At 39.5% G+C, this 25,207-nt stretch overlaps 1 protein-coding gene and 1 pseudogene across 1 annotated transcript in view; one reads left to right on the top strand and one right to left on the bottom strand.

Annotated features, from left to right (window-relative positions):
- Nucleotides 1-25,207, bottom strand: part of LOC124722880 (vacuolar protein sorting-associated protein 13A-like) — a 752,258-nt gene that overhangs the window by 37,601 nt on the left and 689,450 nt on the right. Inside the window, exons 61-63 of the mRNA XM_047248017.1 lie at nt 16,835-16,958; nt 4,022-4,088; nt 38-183 (exon numbers count right to left, since the gene is read on the bottom strand). Coding sequence (XP_047103973.1) covers nt 38-183; nt 4,022-4,088; nt 16,835-16,958 — 337 coding nt within the window. The remainder of the gene's footprint in view (nt 1-37; nt 184-4,021; nt 4,089-16,834; nt 16,959-25,207) is intronic.
- On the top strand, nt 1,214-1,331 carry LOC124723318 (annotated as a pseudogene).

Here is a 25,207-nt window from a genome sequence, read left to right on the forward strand (position 1 = left end):
GTAATGATAAATAGTTTTAAAAAGATAACAGACTCACTGAAGGGTGATGAGAACAGCTCTTTTAGCATCATTTGTAAGACATGCATGTGCCCAATATGTGTCAGTATCACAATAGTGCCCTTTGCTTAATGTGTTCAGCAGATGCATGCCAATAGCTTCATACCTTGAGTAAGGTTTTATACCCTAGAATTAAACATATTAAACAATAATGCATAAAATTGCTGTATCTATTAATTTCAGTAAAATCTATTAAAATGAAATATAATGGAAAGAAATATTATAAAAAATTAATTTATGTGTTGAGAAGAATCAATTTAGTAACAAACAGCAGTGATAAAAATGTGAATTTTAAATTAATACAAACTGGAAAACAGATTTCCTATTAATTCATACATGTAATTACTTCCAAATTTCTAATACTTTTTATCAAAAACTCTCTTAACATGCAATCTTCCATCATATACTGACAACAACACACTATAATAGGTTACTTTATATGATGTACACATCTCATGCCATAAGCAACTGATCTACTTGAATACACAATGTACTAAGTGAGCATACATTCACTGAACAGGAAAACCAGTAAGTAAATTTTATGAAAAATATAAAAGGCTGGAAATAATGTGCAAAATAGCATGTTTACAACCTGTATAAGGTTAACACCAAAGATCAATAGCCACAATATCTATAACTATATTGCATATAACTGTTAGAATGTATCTGTTACAAGCAACTGAGGACGCTTCAAAAACAAGACCAGAGTGATGTACCTGGTTAAATTCAGTCACAAAATTTAATCTAAAATGTATAGACAATCCCAATTAATTCCGTTTACTGAGAAAGAAGTATCAGAAATATAAAAGACGTTAATAATTAAACATATTGAAAAATCTAAAAATTATCATTCCATAAAATAAATGAAATTTTGGAATGATGAACTAGGCCTTGAATTGAATTACTGTGAAAACAAGAATCTCATTTGTAATTCAAGTAGTTAAAAAATGTTGTAAATGATTACACGCTAAGATAACAAAATTACATTTACAATCCACCAACATTTCTTTGGGTACAGGCTCATTTATTTTGCTTCTTTAAAACAATTTTCAGTATTTGCAATGCATGTTTTAATCCTTTGAATCCAATGATATAGTTGTTTCCTTCCAGATTTTCTTTAATTTGCAGAAAATCTAGAGCCTTTATCCAAGAAATTGCCAATGGCCTTACTGCAGTGGTAACACCGGTTCCCATCAGATCATCAAAGTTAAGCACTGACGGGCTGGGCTAGCACTTGGATGGGTGACCATCCAGTCTGCCGAGCACTGTTGGCAAGTGGGGTACACTCAGCCCTTGTGAAGCAAACTGGGGAGCTACTTGAATGAAAAGTAGTGCCTCCAGTCTCGCAAACTGACATACAGCCGGGGGCCAGGAGAGTGGTGTGCTGACCTCATGCATCCACTGACACCTGTGGGCTGTGAATGACACAGTGGCTGGTCGGTACCATTGGGCCTTCATGGCCTGTTCAGTCGGAGTTTATTTTTTTAAGCAAGAAATTACTTGTGAAGGCATAGTGCACAATGAACACTATAAAAAAAAACACCAACGCAATTCAGTATTCAGTGCTAGACAGCAACAAAAGTGTAGCATGTACATATAGCAAAATTATTTTCTATGCTCGTTACATTTTCCTGTATGTAAATTACTATTCTGAGATAATGAGCAATTTACTGTGCATTTAGAAAACCTTTCGAATTCTGTCAAAATTATTCTGCATTGTTGTGCAGTACAAGGAGTCAAAAGAGCATGCTTGTTTCAAACAATAGCCTTTGAAGATGACATTTTGGAGCACTTTGAAGGGCAACTATCCATTAACACCCTCCTAGTGGCATAAGCATTGGACACTTCTCATGGTACTCAGTGGAGAATTGCCTATGGAGAAGAGCTATATCCATACCATCTGAAAAAAGTCCAGGCAACAACAATGGAGTATGAGTTCAGTTTGCACAGCAGTATTTGCAATGCTGCATACTACAGCCACAATTCTCAGCCATTTGCTGATGAAGGCATGCTCACTCAAGATGTTTCTCCTTCACTATTGTCTGAGGTGTAGCTACAGGTTAATCAGATAGGGTCAGTGTGATACAGCTGAGCTCCAGCTCACCTTTGATTAAAATGTGTGGCACCACAAGGATCCTCCTTCCAGCAAAAGACTGGTGGAGGTGGATTCTTCTCATGACCACTATGATCACCATATCTTATACATCTTGACTATTTTGTTTTAGATACTATGAATACTTATTGGGTAAGCTACTACCGTAACATCAGATGAGGAACTTTGTCAAAGAAATCCATCCTACAACCGAAATACTGAACTTTCAGCACCATATCTCTCAATGCACATCAGTCTCTAGATTGATAATGTATGCTCTGCAACCATTTAGGAGGTCAAAATTTCAAAACCCCTTTTGTAAAGAATTGTGCTATTTTGGGGTTTCTACATGAAATGTGAAACACCTGACCACCAGTACATCCAAACTATTCTCTAAATCTGATGACACACAGTGTCAAAACTATGTATTTCTGGACAGAAGCTCTCCATGTAAAGTGACCAGTTTGCTCTCCCATTCAATGTACTATAACTAAGCAATGCTGGTGTTTTTGCTTGTAAATATATTTATATACTGAGGTTGATCAAGATTTCAAGCCTACTGCTATTAAATGGTAAGTAGAAATGTTTAAACTGTTCTTGGAATGAGCAATGAATAAACCAGCTGTCAGTTCGTGGCACTGCCCAATAGCTTAAGAACATTTACAACTTGATTCAAGCACTGTACTGTATATCAGACACTACATGTTGTGTTTGCCGATAAAACTAAGAGGAACACAAAAGTTTTATCTTTTCAACATGACTAACTGCTTTTGTGAACTGACTGGGACTTAGGTTTTGTCACTGTAAAATTCCTATTCACATAGAGACGTGAGGCACTTCCAAATTGTTGTGAAATTCTTTGCAGCATAACACATGATGTACTTGTCTCTACTCCTCTGTTGAGTAATGTGGTATCCACAAAGTTTAAAACTGCTTTGTTCCATTGAGATTTTGCACATCAATGTAAATAGCAGAATAAGAGGAACTCCAAAACTCCTCTGTGATGGAATGACACCCATTGATATTTCTGCACCAATTTTCATACTACAGCAACATGCTCCACAGTTACCAACACAGGAGGACACTGTAAATGAGAAGCATCATTGAGGCTAAAGTTAATTCTTTGGAATATTTTGATCATCCAAACATAGTACAGATATGTGGAAATGCTTTCCCAAAGTCAAATTACAAAGAGAGTGAATTCACTCTCATAGTTCAATGCAAATTATAAAAGAGTCTTGCTCACCAGCCTTCCACTGTGACATGTTTTACTTTCTGCCACTTTACAGGGATTTATAGGATATAGTAGTAATGTAGGCAGAGCCATAATTCTAGTAGAGTTCATATGACTGTATGAATGAAATTAATGAAGCTGGTTCATTGGGGAGCAGGATGGCTCTCCAAATATAAAAAAAGTATTTTAACATAAATGAAATTAATGAATCCAATTCAAAACAGAGAGGAGTGGGCAGGAAAGTATCTCCAAACGTACTTCAAACTGCTTAGGTACTTACTAACAGTCCACTATCTACATAAAGTTCTCTTTAAAACAAAAGACAATGATCATATGAAGTTCTTTCTACATGTCTTCACAATAGAGACCACATTTTGTAACATGTTACATATAATTATTGAAAGAGTCCACAATCTTACACATATAGGTGTGTGTGTGTGTGTGTGTGTGTGTGTGTGTGTGTGTGTGTGTGTGTGTGTGTGTGTGTGTAAATATATTTATTTATAAATACCTGGTATGGATTCATGTAGCGAGGAAGACGCTTTCTCATTACTATATCTTCTCCCATTTCAACAGCTCTGTGTGTGTGTGTGTGTGTGTGTGTGTGTGTGTGTGTAAATATATTTATTTATAAATACCTGGTATGGATTCATGTAGCGAGGAAGACGCTTTCTCATTACTATATCTTCTCCCATTTCAACAGCTCTGTAAAAATTAAAACAAGATCAAAATTTGGAAAAACAATATAGCAACTGAAACATTTATTATGCATCACACCATAAATAAAATATTGACCCTTGAGACCTGTATAACTATTGCTAAGTTTTGACTTCAAGACTGGAAATAAAATATGAAGCATTGACTGCAACAATGTACTTAAAAAATAAGCTGATTTTTAGCTTAAGAAGACCTCCTAGGCAGTAACATTTGTCTGAAGATTTTCTGACAACTTAAATCTAATGCAGTGGAATATATAATGTTTCCTCTTTTCACTCTTAAATGTTATTTTAATTACAAAATTTGTAGTGTTTTTGGTTGCTGTAAGCCTTTGTAGTGCATAATCCTTTACCTCAAATGAGATGTAACATCATATTAAGCACACAGAAAGAAGCTTTTGTATGGGTTATTGCCTCTATGTTGTGGCTCAATCGTTTCTCAAATTTTTTACATTGACAAAACAGTACGATTTCCAGCCACCCATAAGAATCATATATAGGAATAATCATTGTTGCTAATGAGCTGACAGATGACAGATAATTACAGTTCCATTTCCACTGCCACCTGCTGATTTCTGTGGTTTTCATTTAATGTATTTATGTATATTTTACTGAAATGCAACAGTTATAAGATAATCACTCATCATTGTGGATTCTCCAGACACAGTGACTGCCTTGGAGACAACAGAACCATTTTCTTCACTTTCTAGCACCAGGAAAAAATTATGTCTATCAACATCTGCTGCCTTTGCTTCTCTAAAATATTTCAGAAGAAAAATATATTAGAAGTGTTTCTTTCCATCCAACATTCACTCTTCTTTGGCACTCAAATGCTGCAAATCTTCTTCATGTCTAAAATATTTACAAGCACCACACTTCAAACACTGAGTGAAAGATGTGATAATCAGTAAACAATATCCTAGCAAGCCATTGTTGTAGAGATGAAAAAAAAATACTAACACTGTGTCAACCTAACATACGTTACATTAAGAATATACAATATATACAAAATACAGAAGCAGTAGTGTGTTCTATCATAATTATCCCAGTTGATGTATGATGACTACTGTAAAGAGTTACACCATCTAACATAAAAAGTGAAGAATCCAGATGAAATGGTCAGACATCAAAGTAAGTTCATGCACATACTCTCCATTGTCAGGTTTATAAATTCTGCAATTCTCTGTGATAGGTGGAATGGCCACCAGGGTGCAGTAATGTTGTTTGTGTTTAATGTTGTTACCAGGTCTGATACATAGGGAATATAAGGGGCATGAATAGCATGAGATAGTTGAGTAACCACTATGAAAGACACAGATATGCCACATATTCATGTTATACAGCATTATCTGCACCTTATAGAGGTTGAAAGGGGCTTCATTGTGGGTCTCGATTTTGCTGGCTGATTGAATCGTGCAATATCCAGATTTTTTTTGGCATTCAGAAGTGACAGTGGCCTGATGCTGGAATACACGGGAATGTGAGGGCCAGCATATATGATGTCAATGTTCTGGTAGAGTCTCTCAGACCACCACAGAGGAGGACCTCTTTATTATACACCAGATACATCATTGCCCTTTCGCATCTGTGCCTGCCAACTGAGAACATGCAATGGCCTCCCTGCGACATTCTGTGTCATCCTATATCATTATTTGGAGACTAGCAGAAGATGGGTTACAGAACGGCCATAATGTGTACAGTCTGCCATTAACCTCACAACATACCCAGCTGTGTTTGGAGTGATGTCATGATTGGGATGCTCGTACTGCTGACGAACAATGTCACATTGTGTTCAGCAATAAAGTGCAATTCTATGCAAGTGCACATTTGGTGCCAACCTTGGGAGAGACGCCATTCTTCCAATGTTTTGGAGAGGCACAGCAGTGTTATTCCTTGGTGTCATTATGTGGGTCTTATCAGGTATGACATAAGGTCACCACTGATACTGACTGAGGGAACTCTGATGGCACAGCAGTATGTCGCAGACATTCTGCATCCTCATATTTTCTCTCTCATGTGACAGTATCACAGTGTCATCTTTCAACAGACCAATTCTCATTCACATCTGGCGTATATCTTCATGAACTATCTGCATGATGTTAAGGTACTTCAGTGGCCAGCAATGTCCCAGATCTGTCACTAATAGAACATGTGTGGGACCAGCTTGAATGTCAAATCCATCCCATTGTCATTTTTGAGTTACAAGAGTTGTTGGTCAGCTCGCATTAGGAGAGGATACTATGGCTTTGTGGCACCCTTCGTAACTGAAGCAGTGCATTCATCTACATTAGAGGGGATGCAACACTATACTACTAAGTGGGCTCTCATTTTCAAGTTATTTGTAAGTTTGACTCAGTTTTGCAGCCAATGAAATAATATCACATATACTCTCAGTCTGTGAAACTTTGATTTGTTTCCTGTGCCCCTTCTGTGTGATTCACTTTTATTGTCAGTGAGAGTATATTCAAATATAAAGAGCTGATATCCCCTTCCATAGCCAAGAATATTAATATACACTATCACAGTTGTCACAAATCCTGCTATTGTAATAATTTTATGTCCTCTTATTCAGGTAATAGGGGTTGAATACAAGTATCGACAACAACACTGTATGTTGGTATTCTGTGTAAAATTTAAAAACTCTGGAAGTTTCATTAAGTAAGCACTTGTGACATTGATAAATGTGACACATCTGTTACATGGAAACCTGAAGCTGTTTGAGCTGAGTGTGGTATTTGCTAACTAGTACCCTGTCTCTTCCTTTGTGTTTCATAATCACAAATACCAATACAGGATAGATGGGGTGTTTGAGCACTAAACTTATAATTTTTTCAATATAACACTACATACACAATGTTATGCTTCACAAGCACACATCACATTCATCACACATGTCACAATAATTGCCCCATCAATGTGAGACAAATGCACACCTGATACATTACATTACACTAAGGAAAGAAGAGTGATACTGTGTCAATATTCAGTACACCTCACAAAAACATGGAAGTAGTTCACAGCAGTTGGACTAATGACAAGGTTTAAAATGTCCTTACTCACAGGACTAGGAGCATGTTTCCATCAAATATGTACCAAAATTATCACTAAAGATGAATTTATGTGCTTGATAATTATAACCCTTTGGAATGAAAACTTACAATTTTTTGGAAAAACTACTTAGCTTAGATGCATGTGCTATACCTAAAAAACATGGTAAACTAGTAATGATGATAATATTACAATAATGAAAATGTAAAACAAAAACTGGGACTAACAGGGCCCCAAGTCAGAGTATAATATATTCTGCTTATGGTCCTGCTCAGCTGTTAATCCATATTCAACAATACTGATTATAATATGAATACAGATTTATTATTGAAAGCAACAAAATTTTAGATGATGCTACTCAAAGCACTTTCAGGAGAAAGGCTGAGACAGTCAGGCACAAATTTTGAGATAGGTAACTAGGACATAATATGAGCCCATGGGTAAGTATGCCACCATGAAAATATTTGAGTCTTCTTCATGGGGGATGACAGATCCATAAATAGATGAAGCAACCTATCATAAATGCAGTCATATACATATTTTTTTGCAGTTTATCCACTGAGAATACTAACTAAACAATTTACTGGCAGATTTAAATTACAAAACATTAATGTGACAGAAACTACCTCCTTCCTGATAGGCATTTGTGCACCAAATACAAGAAATCTGCTAACCAATTCCAAATAAAGAGAGCCTACAAATAAAGGTATCATCAATGAAATACAAATACGAGGATTGCAAAAAATATGAATACTCTGGCAACAGTAGCAATACTAGATCCCAGAATAATCTGAAGAATGTTATAACAGAAGCTGAAACTGGATGTTATGTTCTACTGGAAACCACAGAAGGTGGCTGTATTATTTTACTGGTGGAGCCTTGGAGAAAAGAAGATGTAAAAATGATTTTAACTTAAATGACCCAATGAAAAAAAAATTTTTATTTAATCCAAAATTAGTATTTTTATCTGAGTCTAACCTCATATCACTCTAATTACATTTCTGACCTGTTTACAAATACATTATGTCAGTTCTACAATAAAACTCAAAAATCTCAGTCACCAATGACACTACATCACAGTCAGCTTGAACTATTATCTTTGTGGTCCCCTCAGCCCCTTCTACAGCACATGTGTAATAGAAAAGTGTGGCATTCAATTTCTGCAAAAATTTAGTGAAGCAATCATTTATGGCTTTCATAATAAGTAAGACGACAACGTTTCTCCTTAGCAGACACTGTCTGTTTACTTTGTTTGCTCTATTCTTGACATTCTTATGCACTTCTATTTTTATGAGACATTCTCTGGAAAATCTTTCTTTAGTGAATGTATGTTTTAACGTGCTCTTGTAATGGTGTACCTTTTACAGAGGCAGTAGAAAGTAAGGTTACAGTTTACAACCATTTACAATATAACCATTGAACATAATCCACTTACTCATTTGGATAAATGAAGGAAATTTTCCATGGCCTTGTAGAAGGTACTACACAGAGGTGACAAGAGTCATGGGACAGTGATATGTACACATACAGATGGTAGTAGAAATGCATACACAAGGTGTAAAAGGGCAGTGCACAGACAGAGCAGCCATTTGTAATTGGATGATTAATGTGAAAGAGTTTCTGACATGATTACGGCTGCACAACAGGAATTAACAGATTTTAATAGTGGAGTGGTAGTTGGAGCTAGTTATTCCATTTCACAAATCATCAGGGAATTCAATATTCTAAGATCCACAGTGTCAAGAGTGTGTTGAGAATACCAAATTTCAGGCACTACCTCTCACCGCAGACAACACAGTAGCTGATAATGTACACTTAATGACTAAGGTCAGCAGCATTTGTGAAGAGTTGTCAATGCTAACAGACAAACAACACTGAGCAAATAACTGCAGAAATCAGTGTGGGTTGTATGAGAAACAAATCTGTTAGGACAGTGTGGTGTAATATGGCATCAATGGGTTACTGCAGTAGACAACCAATGTGAGTGTCTTTGCTAACAGCATGAGATCACCTTCAGCGCCTCTTGCAGGCTCGTGACCATATCAGTTGGACCCCAGATGACTGGAAAACTGTGGTCTGGTCAGATAGTCCTAATTTCAGTTGGTAAGAGCTGAAGGTTGGGTTTGAGTGTGACACAGACTCTACAAACCCATGGACTCAAGTTGTCAACGAGACACCATGCAAGATAGTGGTGCCTTCATAATGGTGCGTGCCGCATTTACATGGAATTAACTGGGTTCTCTGATCCAACTGAACTGATCATCGACTGGATATGGCTAAGTTTGGCTACTTGGAGACCATTTGCAGACATTCATGGACTTCATGTACCCAGACAGGTCACCAGGCCACAATTGTTCAAGATTGGTTTGGAGAATTTTCTGGATAATTTGAGTAAACGATTTGGCCACCCAGATTGCCCAACATGACTTCCATCGAACATTTATGGGACATAACTGAGAGGTCAGTATGTGCACAATATCCTGCACTGGCAACACTTTCATAATTATGGGTGGTTCCAGAGGCAGTGTGGCTCAATATTTCTGCAGAGGACTTCCAGTGACTTGTTGAGGCCATTTCATGTTGAGTTGCTGCCAAACAAAAGTAGGTCCGACATAATACACTCCTGGAAATGGAAAAAAGAACACATTGACACCGGTGTGTCAGACCCACCATACTTGCTCCGGACACTGCGAGAGGGCTGTACAAGCAATGATCACACGCACAGCTCAGCGGACACACCAGGAACCGCGGTGTTGGCCGTCGAATGGCGCTAGCTGCGCAGCATTTGTGCTCCGCCGCCGTCAGTGTCAGCCAGTTTGCCGTGGCATATGGAGCTCCATCGCAGTCTTTAACACTGGTAGCATGCCGCGACAGCGTGGACGTGAACCGTATGTGCAGTTGACGGACTTTGAGCAAGGGCGTATAGTGGGCATGCGGGAGGCCGGGTGGACGTACCGCCGAATTGCTCAACACGTGGGGCGTGAGGTCTCCACAGTACATTGATGTTGTCGCCAGTGGTCGGCGGAAGGTGCACGTGCCCGTCGACCTGGGACCGGACCGCAGCGACGCACGGATGCACGCCAAGACCGTCGGATCCTACGCAGTGCCGTAGGGGACCGCACCGCCACTTCCCAGCAAATTAGGGACACTGTTGCCCCTGGGGTATCGGCGAGGACCATTCGCAACCGTCTCCATGAAGCTGGGCTACGGTCCCGCACACCGTTAGGCCGTCTTCCGCTCACGCCCCAACATCGTGCAGCCCGCCTCCAGTGGTGTCGCGACAGGCGTGAATGGAGGGACGAATGGAGACGTGTCGTCTTCAGCGATGAGAGTCGCTTCTGCCTTGGTGCCAATGATGGTCGTATGCGTGTTTGGTGCCGTGCAGGTGAGCGCCACAATCAGGACTGCATACGACCGAGGCACACAGGGCCAACACCCGGCATCATGGTGTGGGGAGCGATCTCCTACACTGGCCGTACACCACTGGTGATCGTCGAGGGGACACTGAATAGTGCACGGTACATCCAAACCGTCATCGAACCCATCGTTCTAGCATTCCTAGACCGGCAAGGGAACTTGCTGTTCCAACAGGACAATGCACGTCCGCATGTATCCCGTGCCACCCAACGTGCTCTAGAAGGTGTAAGTCAACTACCCTGGCCAGCAAGATCTCCGGATCTGTCCCCCATTGAGCATGTTTGGGACTGGATGAAGCGTCGTCTCACGCGGTCTGCACGTCCAGCACGAGTGCTGGTCCAACTGAGGCGCCAGGTGGAAATGGCATGGCAAGCCGTTCCACAGGACTACATCCAGCATCTCTACGATCGTCTCCATGGGAGAATAGCAGCCTGCATTGCTGCGAAAGGTAGATATACACTGTACTAGTGCCGACATTGTGCATGCTCTGTTGCCTGTGTCTATGTGCCTGTGGTTCTGTCAGTGTGATCATGTGATGTATCTGACCCCAGGAATGTGTCAATAAAGTTTCCCCTTCCTGGGACAATGAATTCACGGTGTTCTTATTTCAATTTCCAGGAGTGTATTAGCGGGTATCCCATGACTTTTGTCATCTCATTGCATCTTGCCATCAAGTGACAAACAACACAACAGAAAATGTAAATGAAGATGGCTGGTCACATTTTTGAATGCCAACCTCAGTAGATAGGAGTCTAGTGTCTTAAAAATGTGCAGTTTCACTTCACCTGTGGCAGTGGACACTGCTGAGATAGTGTAGGAAGCCAACAAGAGATTGAGGTGAGGTTTCTATTAAAACATAGAGAAAGGGAGAAGTGGTGAGGCTTTTTTGTCATGTTGGAAAATATTAATGACCAAATCTCACATCATCAGAATATGATGTATATCAATCAGTGCTTCTGTGAACTATACAATAAGCATTACAGTTTTAAGCGAGAACATTAGTATGTTTTAAACCTATTCTGGATAATATATAAAGTTCTCAACATTTAAGGGTAACTTCAACACTTCAGCCACGTATTTTAAATTTGTTGTACCTCTGAAATACTCACTCCAGGAAGCAAAAGTTGATTCAGCATGTAATTCACCAAAGGAGGCTAGAAAAATCTAATCTTCTCATCCAAACAAATAAGCATCTTGAGCAATACTGGTTATGTGCTCAGACTTATCGCCTTGTAAAATAAGAATCAAAATGAACAAATGTATGTGAAGATGTCATCAGGGCTGATTTCCTCCACAGCTTTCTATTGTCTGCTGATCTCTACAATGGGATGCAGCTATCATCAACAGAAGTAAAAACACATGTCATATTGTACAGAATTTTTCCAGAGATCACGTGTGCAGAGAAATGCAAGAGTGATACAATGCATTATATCTGAACATCATCTGGACCACCACTTGGTGCTAAGCCTCACTAACTCCAGAGAAATGTTTGGTACCACAGGCGGGCATAAACAGGCAGATTCAAGCAGGTATAAAGGAACCCTCCGATAGTCAGTGGGGCTTGCCGCATCATATAGTTTTGAAGAAAAACAATCCATGGCTTCTGTATAGTACCTGCAGAGCTCTAAATGCAAGAACAGTGCCTGATAGATATCCCACTCTGCATGTGATGGACTTCAATAATGCAGTTGCAAAAACACAGTTATTTAGCTTCATTAATTGTGAGAAAGCTCACACACACATACCAGTAGCTCAAGAACATGTCAGAAACACAGCTGTCCCTATCCTGTTTGGTGTGTTCAAATATCATTACATGCCTCACAGTTTGAATAACCTGGCGCAAACCTGGCAATAAATCATCCATCAAGTCCTCTGTGGCTTGGATTTTGTGTTCTGTTGTATACATGATATTACGGTGTTCTCTTCTTCACCAGAACAACACACGACTCATCTCAGGCAGCTTTTCCAATGCCTACAACAATACAGTATAGTCATCAACAAGGTCCATCTTGGGTGGAGACAACATGAACTTTCTTGGCTTTAAGATATCTGCAGCAGGCATAGCTCCTATGCCACAGAAAATGTCAAACATATGAAACATGCCGGTGCCACAAACCTAAAAAGATGTGAGGTTTTTTTTAGAACTGCTTAATAACTATAGTTGGTTTTTGCTCTAGCCACAGCACTACAAGGATCACTATCTGACATTTTAAAAAGGCAAGCATATGGCAGGTAGACAGAGAACGAAGTGGACGCCCAAGCAGTTGGTAGCCTTCCATAACATCAAGGAATATACAGCTCACACTGTTCTTCTCATCCATTCTGAGCCTGATGCACCACTAGCTTTAATGGTGGAGGTCAGATGGATACCCATAGGACTAGCACTGCACTAATTAGTAAATGGAGGCTTTTTTTTTCCTTTTTTTTTTTTTTTCTTTTTCAAATACATTTCCACAACAAAGGTGGAGCATCATAGGTAGAGAATTGTATGCAATCTGTGCTGCAATACAACACTTGAGAGGCTCTGTGGAAGGCAAGCACTCCACTGTCTACACAGACCATGCTCCTTTAACCATTTTCTTTTCAAAAACCACAGCACACAGCTTGGCTAGAAAATGCCGACAGGCACATTACATCTCTCAGTTCCATGAGACATATCAGCAGCAACAAAAACATTGTGGCTGACTTCTTCACACACTGCTGTGCAAGCATGAAGGTTACTCCTTAGAAATACACAGCCGAGCAACAATACGACAGCAACTTGCACCTGCTGCTTGCACAGCAAATGACCAGCCTCAACCTCTCACAGGTTTATGTGCCAGTACTACAAACTTTATTGTGGTGTGATACCTCCTGCATCATGCAGCATGTGTATATATTCAGACATTTCTGGTGCCAGGTCTCCACAACTTTCCATGATGTAGCACATGCGGGGGAGTGAGAGCCACCATCAGATTGCTCACAAAGAAGGCAATTTGGCATCAAAAAATATTGCCGAATCTGGGCTCAATCATGTGAGACATGTCAACATGCAAGATTGGCAGGCATGTATCAGCACCATAAGGCACCATCAACACACTCATGGTGCATTTTGTGATTGCCCGTTTGGATTTGGTAGGACCTTGCTGAAGTCCAGACAGTATAACCACTTACTGAGAGTGACAGAAAGATGTACCCACTGATTGGAAGATATTTCCACCACAGACATGGGAGGAGAAACAATGGTCAGAGCTTTTATCAACTACTGGATCACAAGATTTGGGGTGCCTCAGACAATAACAATTGATTGTGGGAGGCAATTCAAGTTACTGCTGTTCCAAAAGCTTCTACAGCTATGTGGGTGCTCATTTATCAGAACCACTAGCTACAATCAAGCAATCAAGCAAGCAACAGGATGGTAGGAAGGTTCCACAGAACTTCGAAGGCATGTATAATGTGAATGGGAGATCAGCGTGCAGATTCATTTTTGTTGGTGCTGTTAGGGCTGGGAACAGCTGTTAAAGGGGATTTGGAGTGCTCTGCAGCACAACTGCTATACAGAGAAAAGCTAAAACTTCTGGCTGAGCTCATTAAAAAAAATCTTTCAAATGAAGAAGCCACAATGGACGTCAGCCATTTGGCCAACAGGATTGAAAATACATGGAGATAAATAACTCTTCATCTACAAGGACCTGCTGACAACAACACATGCCTGGCTGAGCACATTTACGACCACTGTACATAGGAACATACAAATATCTCCAATGATGCATCAATATATTCAGAATAGAGTGGAATGGTAAATGACAAGACTGTTTCTACTGAACACCTGAAACCAACCCATGTCAAAGAGGACATGATGGCCCAGCAGCCACCAGTCACGGCATCTAGTTCCGCAGCAATGGAAAATAAGATTTTCTCAACCTTACAGGAATGTGGCCACAGAAAATCTTGTTGTTTGTTGTTTTTCAGGGCACTCAGTGTCGAGGTTATTAGCACCCAGAAGATGTGGAGAATGCTTAAGCCACTAGTCAGACATACAAATGGATACAGACACAATCCCTGATGTGATACGTGGTGGTCACAAGGACTGGAAGAACTGTGGAACACCAGTTCCCTGACATCCCTGGTGCTTCAGGATTAAAAAAAAGAGGTGGCTGTGTAGCAACCTCAGTGATCAACCAATCAGTTGTGGACAATAAAACATAATTAGTGTGTGATATCTTTAAGAGCACTTTTCTTTTGTTATAGCTGCTTGACACACACTTCTCTATTGTGACATGTTTTTGTACAGTTTAAATTATTGTGAAATAAATGTGGCTTATTCAAGACAGTGGTTGATTCAGTTAGAAAACCTGTCTACTTACCTTACAAGCTAAAATCCTACAAAGCTAACATGGCTCCTAGTCTAACAAAAGCTACAATTTTGTTACTAGATGGCATTTGCCTTGACCACTACATGTCATTCCACTGCAGAATGTACCACAAAAAATTTAACACATTTCTACAATCTGCCTTTTATGTACAGGTATGATCTACTGTGTCACACTATTTGGATCAAGGTATAATATTTAATATTGCTGTGCATTATGAGAATGTATTATTTTACACAGAGTAACATAACAACTCATGATCTTTTACAAGACACCCTTGAAATTCTTATAATTTGTGAAATGATTTGCTTTTTGTGCATTTTGTTAATATGTTCAAGCATTTATTGAAAGGTGTTTATGACTATTATGGAGATTTGCTAATCTGTTAGGTGTAGAATTAATGTATGAGGGGAATTTGGTAAGTAAAACAACACATTTTTCTTAGACAATTTCAGTTGAAAAAACGTAGAATTTGTTGTAGGACATTGTGGAATTTTCCTGCTTCAGCCCCTATAGTTTCATGAAGCTCCAATGCTATAGGTAGCATTCAAAATGGCATCTGTAACAGAGGTGCATTTAGAGCAGAGAGCTGTTATTGGCTTTCTTTTGACAGAAAACCAGAGCACTGTCAATTTGCATACACACTCGCAGAATGTCTATGGAGACTTGGTAGTGCACAAAAGCACGGCGAGTCACCGGACGAGGTGTCTGTCATCCCGTAACGAGGTCGCGCACATCTGTCCGATGTCTGCAAATCAGCCGGCCGCACACTGCTGCAACTCCTGCAGTGTCGAAGCGTACGCACACATTCATTCGAAGTGACTGATGCATTACAATCAAACACCTTGCTGCATAACGGTATGTCTCACTTGGTGGTACTTACACAGTTGTCCACCAGTTGGGGTTCTCAAAGGTGTGGGTCCATTGTGTTCCTCAACACCTAACAGAAGACCATAAACAGCAATGAAGCATCATCTGTGTGGAACTGCTCACATTTTATGAGGCTAATCATGACAATTTTCTGTCAAACACCATCACAAGTGATGAAACAAGGAGTCATCATTCCAAACTGGAAACAAAATGGTAATCCACGGAGTGGCACCACACCACCCATCCTCCGAAGAAAAAGTTTAAAGTCACACCCTCGGCCAGTAAACTTATGGTGGTGGTCTTCTTGGACTCTGATGGGATTGTTCTGTTTGCTTCCTTCCTTGGGGTGCAACATCAACTTAGGAGGGTATTGTGCTGCCTTCAGGAAACTGAAAAAATGACTTCAGCGTGTTCATTGCCACAAAACTGCAAGCGAACTTCTCTTCTCCGTGACAATGCAAGGCCTCACACGTGTCTGCACACTTAAGAAGAGTTCACAAAACTTCACTGGGCTGTTCCCCCTCACCCATCCTACAGACCAAATCTCGCATCTTCCAACTTCCATCTGTTTGGCCCAATGAAGAATGCACTCGCGAGAAGCAGTATATCGACGGTGGGGAGGTTATCGGTACGGCAAGGTGTTGGCTCCGATGCCGACCAGTAGGGCAGTACTGTGTGGGCATACGGGCCCTCTCAGTATGGTAGCATAAGGCTGTGAATGGAAATTATGTTGAAAAATAGAGTTTTGTACTCACAAGAGTGGGGAATTATATGGTATATTGGAATCTTGTATAAAACCTTCCTGCTTTCATATGTTAAAAAAAAGTGTTGCATTACTTATTGAATGCCTCTCAAAGTATTTATGGACTGACAACATTATTGTCATCACCAGATGATTTACCTGATTATAGCTTCAAATTAAATAACTTTCTAAACCATTTAAGATACATCTTCCTTTAAGATATTATAATACAATCACATTCATATATAAATACATATATAATAGATTAGTAACAGAATTTTATGGGTGTCACATCTCTGTGTATACCTTTTTACTCCATCAGATGCCATTCCCACAATATCAAGAACACCTCCACTAGGTTTAGTAATGAGGCTCATTAAACCTTTTCCAGTACCTCTGAAAAATCCTTCAACTCCATCTTGTTGTGCACCTAGAATGAAATGTCCGGTTTTATAGTAAATAATGCCACAAGGAGCACTCATTTATGATGTAACCACATACACAGCACTATAAAAATAAGCAATACATGCAACATTTACATCTCATGCTTTGCTGTCATGCACACATCACATTGTTTGGATTTGATGCCAGATGTGAAACATTTGACAAACATACCTAAATTTCTGCTCAAAAATAGTTAGACTGAATTTACCATATTTTTAAATAAGTTATGTTAGTGCCACATTGTATTTCTGTTTGTGTCAGTAAAGGTACAAACGACATTAAGTCAACCCCGAGATGTTTCACATAATTATTGTAAACTTTAAGCATTTATATATTGTATGAAAGTGCTAAATAATAAAAATAATGTGAAAAAATGTACTATGTCCTGCACATAAAAGAAAATTCGCAATTTTTTGTGTATTTGTAAATTCAGCCTCATTAATATGCTGCCATAGCAATGTATCAAAACTGGGGTATGATTCATTACTTCTGCACTGAGATGCTACATGTGTCATAAGATCTATTGTACCTGGTAATTAACACTAGAATGGTGCAAGGTGTCAAAATGACACCTGTTGTACTTTGTTCTTCAATGTGATATCCCTTTAGTTTGATTTGTTCATGAAATCATATGACTTTTTCCAACTTTTTCTCCTCTATACAGTGGTGAATTATGATTCACACGATATTTATATTTCCTTGTACCGAGAATGGTGGACAAGGTCAATTTGACGCCACTGTAATTTCTCTTCTGAATGCATAAATAATCAGCAGTCACTCAGAGTTGTTTCTGCTCATTTCTACATCTTGGCATATACATATCACAGTCTGCCATAGTTTATTTTGTGTCATTCATGTAATATTCTTTGTCCATGAAAGACATTTCCAAACATGTCTTGGCAATGTGAACATTCAGATGAAGAAATGTTATGTCTCTTAGAGAATTCTGATGTTGAATCAGAAATAGGCTTCACAGCTGAAGATGAGGATTTTGTACAAAAAAAAAGGGTAGATGACTGAAGTGGAATTAGTAGAGAATTCAGGTGTTGATCTACATCAATCATCACCACACCTATCTTTCAGGCCCAAAAAATCTTTACAAAGATCATGGCTATGGATGGAAATGAGTGGGAGATTACCAGTTTTCACCTTCTGGAAGAAGGTCAGTGGTGAACATTCTTAACGAGAGATGTGGCCCTACTACTTACACTTGCCAATGAATAGATGGCTCTCTCATCAGCGCTTTTTGTCTTATTTATGATGAAGTGATGCTACATCTCATGAAGAAGCACCCAGAATCAAATATTTTAAAAGTACCAAAACATAATTATTGGACCGTCTCACTTGAGGAACTGTAAAAATGATAACTGTCATATATACTGGCATTGTCTTTTGTACAAATGGTATGTCTGTGGATCATCTTCAGTCATATTCTTTGGGATCTACTTTCATCAGAGACATTAGGTCAAGGGACTGATTTCTGGAGCTTCTCGTACTTCTCAGTTTTGGTAAAAATCTACCTAAGCTGAATGCCTGCCAGCCAACAAAGTCACTCTAGTATTTGTCATTTGGGGAATTTAATGGAAAACATTAGTTTCTTACCACTGTGGGGAAAATGTAACCACAGACATGGTACTATTACTGATCAAAACAAGATGCGTGTGCACTCACTTCATGCCCGTCAAACCTGAGAAATATAGTCTCACATTCAGGACTGCTGATGGTGTATCAACAAAATACACATGTAATGCTTTCCCATACATTGGAAAAGAGAACATGTATAGAGAGAAGCAACCACTCAGACAGTACTTCATTCTGTGTCTCATGGAGCTATTTCTAAATCAAAGATGGAAAGTGACAGCAGATAAGTTCTCCATATCCCTTCAGTTTGCTCCAAAGCTTAAATAGAAGAAAATTTCATTAGTTGGTACAATGAAAAAGATCCATTCTGAAATGCTTGTTGAGGTAAAGAAGCCAAATGCTGACATACACTCCACTACCATCTGCACCAGACTGGCAACACAGATTGCACTGTGTCGTATACAAAGATAAGAAGAATAAAAACATAATTCTTCTGAGTACACTGCATGCTGGAGTAGCAATAAGCAACACAGGAAGGTAGGAACAATGAAACCATAATATTCTACAATGCAACAAAGTATGATGTGGATGACCTATAAATATACTGCAAAGGTTGTGGGTAGGTGATGGCTGATGCATGTATTCTACAACATCTTGGACATGGCAGCAATAAATACATGGGCCACCTGCAAAGTATGAACAGACAAGAAACTAGAAAGGAAGAAGTTCATACTTCAGATGGCAAATGAACTCAAGGGAACAAAAGAGCTGGAAAAAGAACAGACAAAAGAAGAGTATACATGATCAAAATCATCTAAAAGGTGGAGCAAGTGCCAAATAATCCTCTGCAAAGGCAACAAGACCAGTAACAACTGTGTAAAGTATGACAAAGCCATTTGTGGAAAATTTGTGCATAAAATACAGGTCACTTGTACTAAGTGCGTCAAGCAGATTCCAATGAGTTGAATAAAAAGTACAACAAAGCCATGTGTAGAACACATGTGATTACAGTATGGACAAAATAAACCAATTGCCCCTAGAAGGTTCTACAAACAGTTAATATATGGGAGTCTACAGTTTAGGAAACTTGTTAACATGAGCAACTATCAGTCGGTATGACATTTTTTTGCTGAAATAGGTGATGTATTAATTATTGTGTTAAATAATTATTATTATGGTAACTCATAAAAATGTAGGGATTAACATCTACTAAAATAAAGTGCTTACTGAAGTCAAATGTGAAAAGATTTTATATAGAGTCAAAATGACTCCTTTCTCCCATGTTAGAAACCCCACTGTTCTAGTGTTAAGCAGCAAACAGCATTTGATAGTGATAATACAGTTCATCTGATTACATCAGAAATCCAGTGCACTCTTTCTTCAGAAGACAAACATGTGCCCATCATTTTCACACAAATCCTATTTGCTCTCATTGCATAAGACACACGAAAGAAAGAAATAAAAACAAGACTGCAGGAGATAGATTTCATGTAAACATAAATCTATTGGTATTTCATTGTTCTCAGATACCAGATGCTTATGCCTGCAGAATATACCTCAGTAGAATTTTTAAACCAGTGCATGCATATTACCTAGTTAATTTGTACTTAATGCATTATGGACCTTTTAAATTTATTTAGTGCCAGCTTATGTCACATTTTATACTGAACTAGACCAATGCTGGTGATAAAACATAAAAGACTACAGGATGTACTTGACATGCCATCCAGCATGTTGTATGGTTACTGTTATCCACTTCACCCATTCCTTACATACTAGAAAGTCAGCACTAGCATCAACAGTCTGCTTCCTGTAGTGTGCACAAGGCTTCACATACACAATTAGCTTCACACGTTTTCCCAGCAAACTACACCAGCCTAGCAAACTACACCAGCCAGCCTACTGTTAGAGTTGGAATAATGCTGAGGCAGTATGGTGTACTACACTGGCCTTGCACATTGGGGCCAGAGTTACCTCATGCTGCCCCACTCACACTGTGCCACCTCCAGCTCCACATGAGCAGAGTCATAACAAGTAAATTTGTCTTCAGCTGCTGTCTATGCTGAGAACTAGTGTATACCAGCTATCAACCAATTGTGGGTCACCCAGCCTCATCTGAAACTAAATGACACCTCCACTTGGAGCCTGTCTGTGGTCTGCTCATAGGCCTGATGTTCCCAGTGTCTGACCAGGTGCCATCCTACTGGGCTCTCCTCCAGGCTGACATCAGTGGGCCTTTGGGTGTCTCCAAGGAGAACTGGATTCTCCATCTGTGCATAGGCATGCCTCACATCTGACCTAATGCCACTAGTTGTTGGTGTCCAGTGCTTATGTATCTCACTTTTATAGGAATGCCTAATACAGCCATGCCACACAGGCCACTGTCAGCAATGCTGTGGGTCAGCATACAGCTTCATCATCACAGTATGGTGAGTGAGGATAAACTTTCTTCTTCCTTTTCATCTCTGAGAGTTGTAATCAAACACATAGCCTGGAAAAATGCTTTTAAAATGCCGATCATGAAAGTTAACTCAGGTATATAGTTGAGTGAATTTAGAGGAAAATCCAAAGATGTGTATCCTGGCATGCACCCAGATAGGTGTAATTTGCTGGGGCATAGTGTCCCCTGTAATCTCTTATCACTTGTAATTTGTTTTAAATATAGAATGCCTGGGCATTATGTCAGGGAATGCATGAGTAAGTGAGTGTGTGTGTGTGTGTGTGTGTGTGTGTGTGTGTGTGTGTGTGTGTGTGTGTGTGTGTGTGTGTGTGTGTGTGTGTTTGGTGATTAGATGTAAAGATTAAGTCATGTTGGAAAAGTTTCAGAGTAGTATTAATTTAAATGTTTCCCTATGTTTGTCCTGTTACACACTGAGGTGACAAAAAGCCATGAGATACTGATATGCACATATACGGCTGGTGGTGGTATCATGTACACAAGGTATGAAAGGGCAGTTGTAATTTGTACTCAGGTGGTTCACATGAAAACATGTCCAATGTGATTATGGCTGCATGGCGAGAATTAACAGACTCCAAATGCAAAATGGTAGTCGGAGCTAGACACATGGGGCATTCTATTTTGGAAATCATTAGGGACTTCAGTATTCCAGGATTCAGAGTGTCAAGAGAGTGCCAAGAATACTAAATTTCAGGCATAACTGCCCACCACAGAGAATGCAGTGGTTGAAGACCTTCAGTTAATGACAAACAACAATGCTGCTTGTATATAGTTGTCAGTGCTAACAGACAAGCAGAACTGTGTGAAATAAACACAGAAATCAATGTGGGAGGCATGATTAATGCATTCGTTATGACATGGTGGTGAAATTTGGGGTTAGTAGGTTTTGGCAGCAGATGACCAATCCAAGTGACATTGATAACAGCACGACATCACCTGTAGTGCCCTCCCTTGGCTCCTGACCATATTGTAGGACCCTAGGTGGCTTGGTCAGATGAGTCCCATTTCAGTTGGTAACAGCTGATGTTAGGGTTCGAGTGTGGTACAGACCCCACAAATTCATTGGACCAAGTTATCAACAAGGCACTGTGAAAGCTGGTGAAGGCTGTATAATGGTGGGCTGTGTTCACATGGAATTGACTGGGTCCTCTGTTACAACTTATAACAGAATGTAAAATCATGTATGTCAGCAATTTCTTTACGTGTAATGTTTTATGTAAATATAACCTTTGACTGCGAGTTTAACAACTAAGAGATGGTTATCTTTGGTCATGCAGGAAGGTGGTGGATCTTGGGAAGAGGTGGTTGGCGGTTTTTGGATCGGGAGCATGGGTTGGAGGAGATGGTGATACAGATGTGGTGTAAAACAATGTCTTATTTCATATTATTGTAGAAGTGTTAAATGTGAATAAATGAATTAAATAGTGATGTGCAAAACTAATGTAATGTTTGCTCTCTAAAAATCAAAATACCACGTCGGCCTACAAACCAGTTAGTTTAATCCAAACACAAAGAAAACTGCGGCAACATCGCAGTGGAATCACCTCTAGACTTCACGAAGATGACAACGCAGCCATCGATATGAGTTAAGTACCAAACTGTTCGTACTTGTTATTCATTAATGACCTCGGACTATAAATTTGAATCTCCTGTAGTGCCTGAAGTCACCATGTGGACAAAGGAGTAGGGCTACTTATAGACTGTGGAAATCTTGGGAAGAGGTGTGTTAGAAACTACACTGATCAATGACTGGAAATTTTTATTTTCGGCTACATGAAGACCATTTGCAGCCATTCATGGACTTTCCAAACAATGATGGAATTTTTATGGATGACAGTGCACCATGTCATCAGGCCACAGTTGTGAACAATCAGTTTGAACAATATCCTAGACAATTTGAGTGAATGATTTGGCCACCCAGATTGCCCATAATGGGACATAATCAAGAGGTCAGTTTATGCACAAAATCTTGCACTGACAATACTTTCAATATTATGGATGGCTATAGAGACATCATGGCTCATCATTTCTGAAGGGTACTTGCAGTGACTTGTGGAGTCCACACTACATTGAGTTGCTGCACTATACCGGGCAAAAGGAGGTCTGACACGATATTAGGAGATATTCCATGATTTTTATCACCTCAGTGTATTATATCCTAGTCATAAGCTTTACAATGATTATATTAGAGGAATAGGTAGTTATCATTCCAGAACAGGTTCAGTCATCACTGGATCAAGTGAATCAAATGAGCCCATATAATATTTGGACTTCCATGGGCAATTAGACACTTTTAATGAGAACAGATCATTGTTCAGTTTGTCAGAACCAATCCTACATGGAAATACTGTTAGCACAGTCATTCCTTTTCTGGGTAAGGCAGAAGAGGATCTATTGGAGTTTGTGGAAATTTGATGACAGTTGTGAAGTTGTGTTGTTGGGCAGAGGGACAACTGTTACATATGGCAGAACTATGTTTGGCAGCAGATACAAAAACATACAAAATGTGCCATGAAGACTTAACAAATGCCAAATCATTTGAAGTGCTGAGAAAATGCTGTTAAATGGTGTGATGCAAAGGCAGGGCAAATCCATCAAAAGTTTTGTGAACAGAATAAGGAAACTCAATATTAATACCCATGAGTTAATCAACAAAGATGAGATGAACAGGGTCCTCCTGTACAAAGCAGAGCAAAAGGTGCTAGACACATTGTTGTGGGGATTACCACCTGATGTATTGAGAAAAGTATCTGCAGAATTTCTGAAGAATTTAGCTGGAGCCATAGGGATGGCAACAGTTTTAGAAGAGATAGACATGGTAACCCAAGTTAGAGACAGAAGTACTTTTACCCCTGACATAAAATATTCCTGTTGTGGACCTTTGGGCCATAGACACCAAGATTGCCAACAGCCATAGTGTAGAAAATGCAGCAAAACACGGAATTGTAGGCAGGATAAGAAGGAACAGAGTGGAAGCACCCAAACTTCAAACAGTTATGGTGGCCCCAGGCCTGCTTAGAGGCATTCCCAGTGAATTTTAGCACAACTGAAAAATATTGAGAGGCATAATTTTTCTTAATTAGCTAAGCAGATGGAGGGGGAATAGAGGTTTTTATTGGACACGGGTGTGCACATATCTGTGGTTAGTTTGGACCTCACAGAAAAGAGCCAGTTAAATCCACCATGGTATAAGTTATGTGGAGTAGGGTGTAATGCTGTGCATTCACTTGGTTGGATTTCCAATATAAGCATCATGCTAAAACCGATCTTGGACAATGTGTATTGGAACTTGGTGGAACATTGTTTCATCTGGGGAAAACTGTTGTTACTGTGATTCTACCACAAGGCTCATTGCTCACGAAAGGTGAACCAATTGTGTTCAAGACTGCTAACAATAAGAAGTCAGGAAGTTATCAGAGTGCTGAATGGGACTGTGGGTTGATGTTGACAACCTCATACTCCTAAAAGAGGAAAATGAAGTCATTCATCACCCTGCATCAAGTATTTGAAATGACCTCACTAGTAAATGTTGAGCTTCTGATGCAGACAATGATCATATGTCTGTCCTTTTTGGTGTGCACCACTTTCACTACCACCAGTGGTACCAGTTCCAAAAACTATGCACACATTGTTTATGTCTTAAGGCCACAGAATTGATAGTCTATTGAGATTTTTTGGGTTTATTAAATTTATTTTGGGTTTATTTCATGTCATGTACCATGCTAATGAAAATATGTTAAGTAGATGTTCTACAAATGATGATTTATTTATATTTATGCATATTTTGGTAGGGAATATCAAATCTCTTGGAGTATAAGGGTGGTAATGCCACTGTATAGTTACAGATGGACATTCAAGTGCTGTCTAATAGGTACATTGTTAATTTAGAGGTTATAATGTGTGGGCAAAGTATCTTCATGTTGTAGGTTTATGAATGACTGTAACTGCTTTTTTTGACATGGAACATTGGGATTGGAAGTAATGCACAGTTGACATGTAGTGCATCATTGTAGAGATTGGGACAGCTGAACTGTTTTTGTGTGGTGATCCATTCAGGATGGTCCAGACTGAAACATAAACATGTGAACAGAGTTGTTTCTCAGAGCAGAAGGGTGCCCAAAGGACATCCTTGCACCACAACTTAATTTACGGGGGGCAGGTCCACACTGGGTATACTCAGCATATAATCCAGTGGT

Source organism: Schistocerca piceifrons, chromosome X, assembly GCF_021461385.2.
Source record: "Schistocerca piceifrons isolate TAMUIC-IGC-003096 chromosome X, iqSchPice1.1, whole genome shotgun sequence".
NCBI lineage: Eukaryota > Metazoa > Arthropoda > Insecta > Orthoptera > Acrididae > Schistocerca > Schistocerca piceifrons.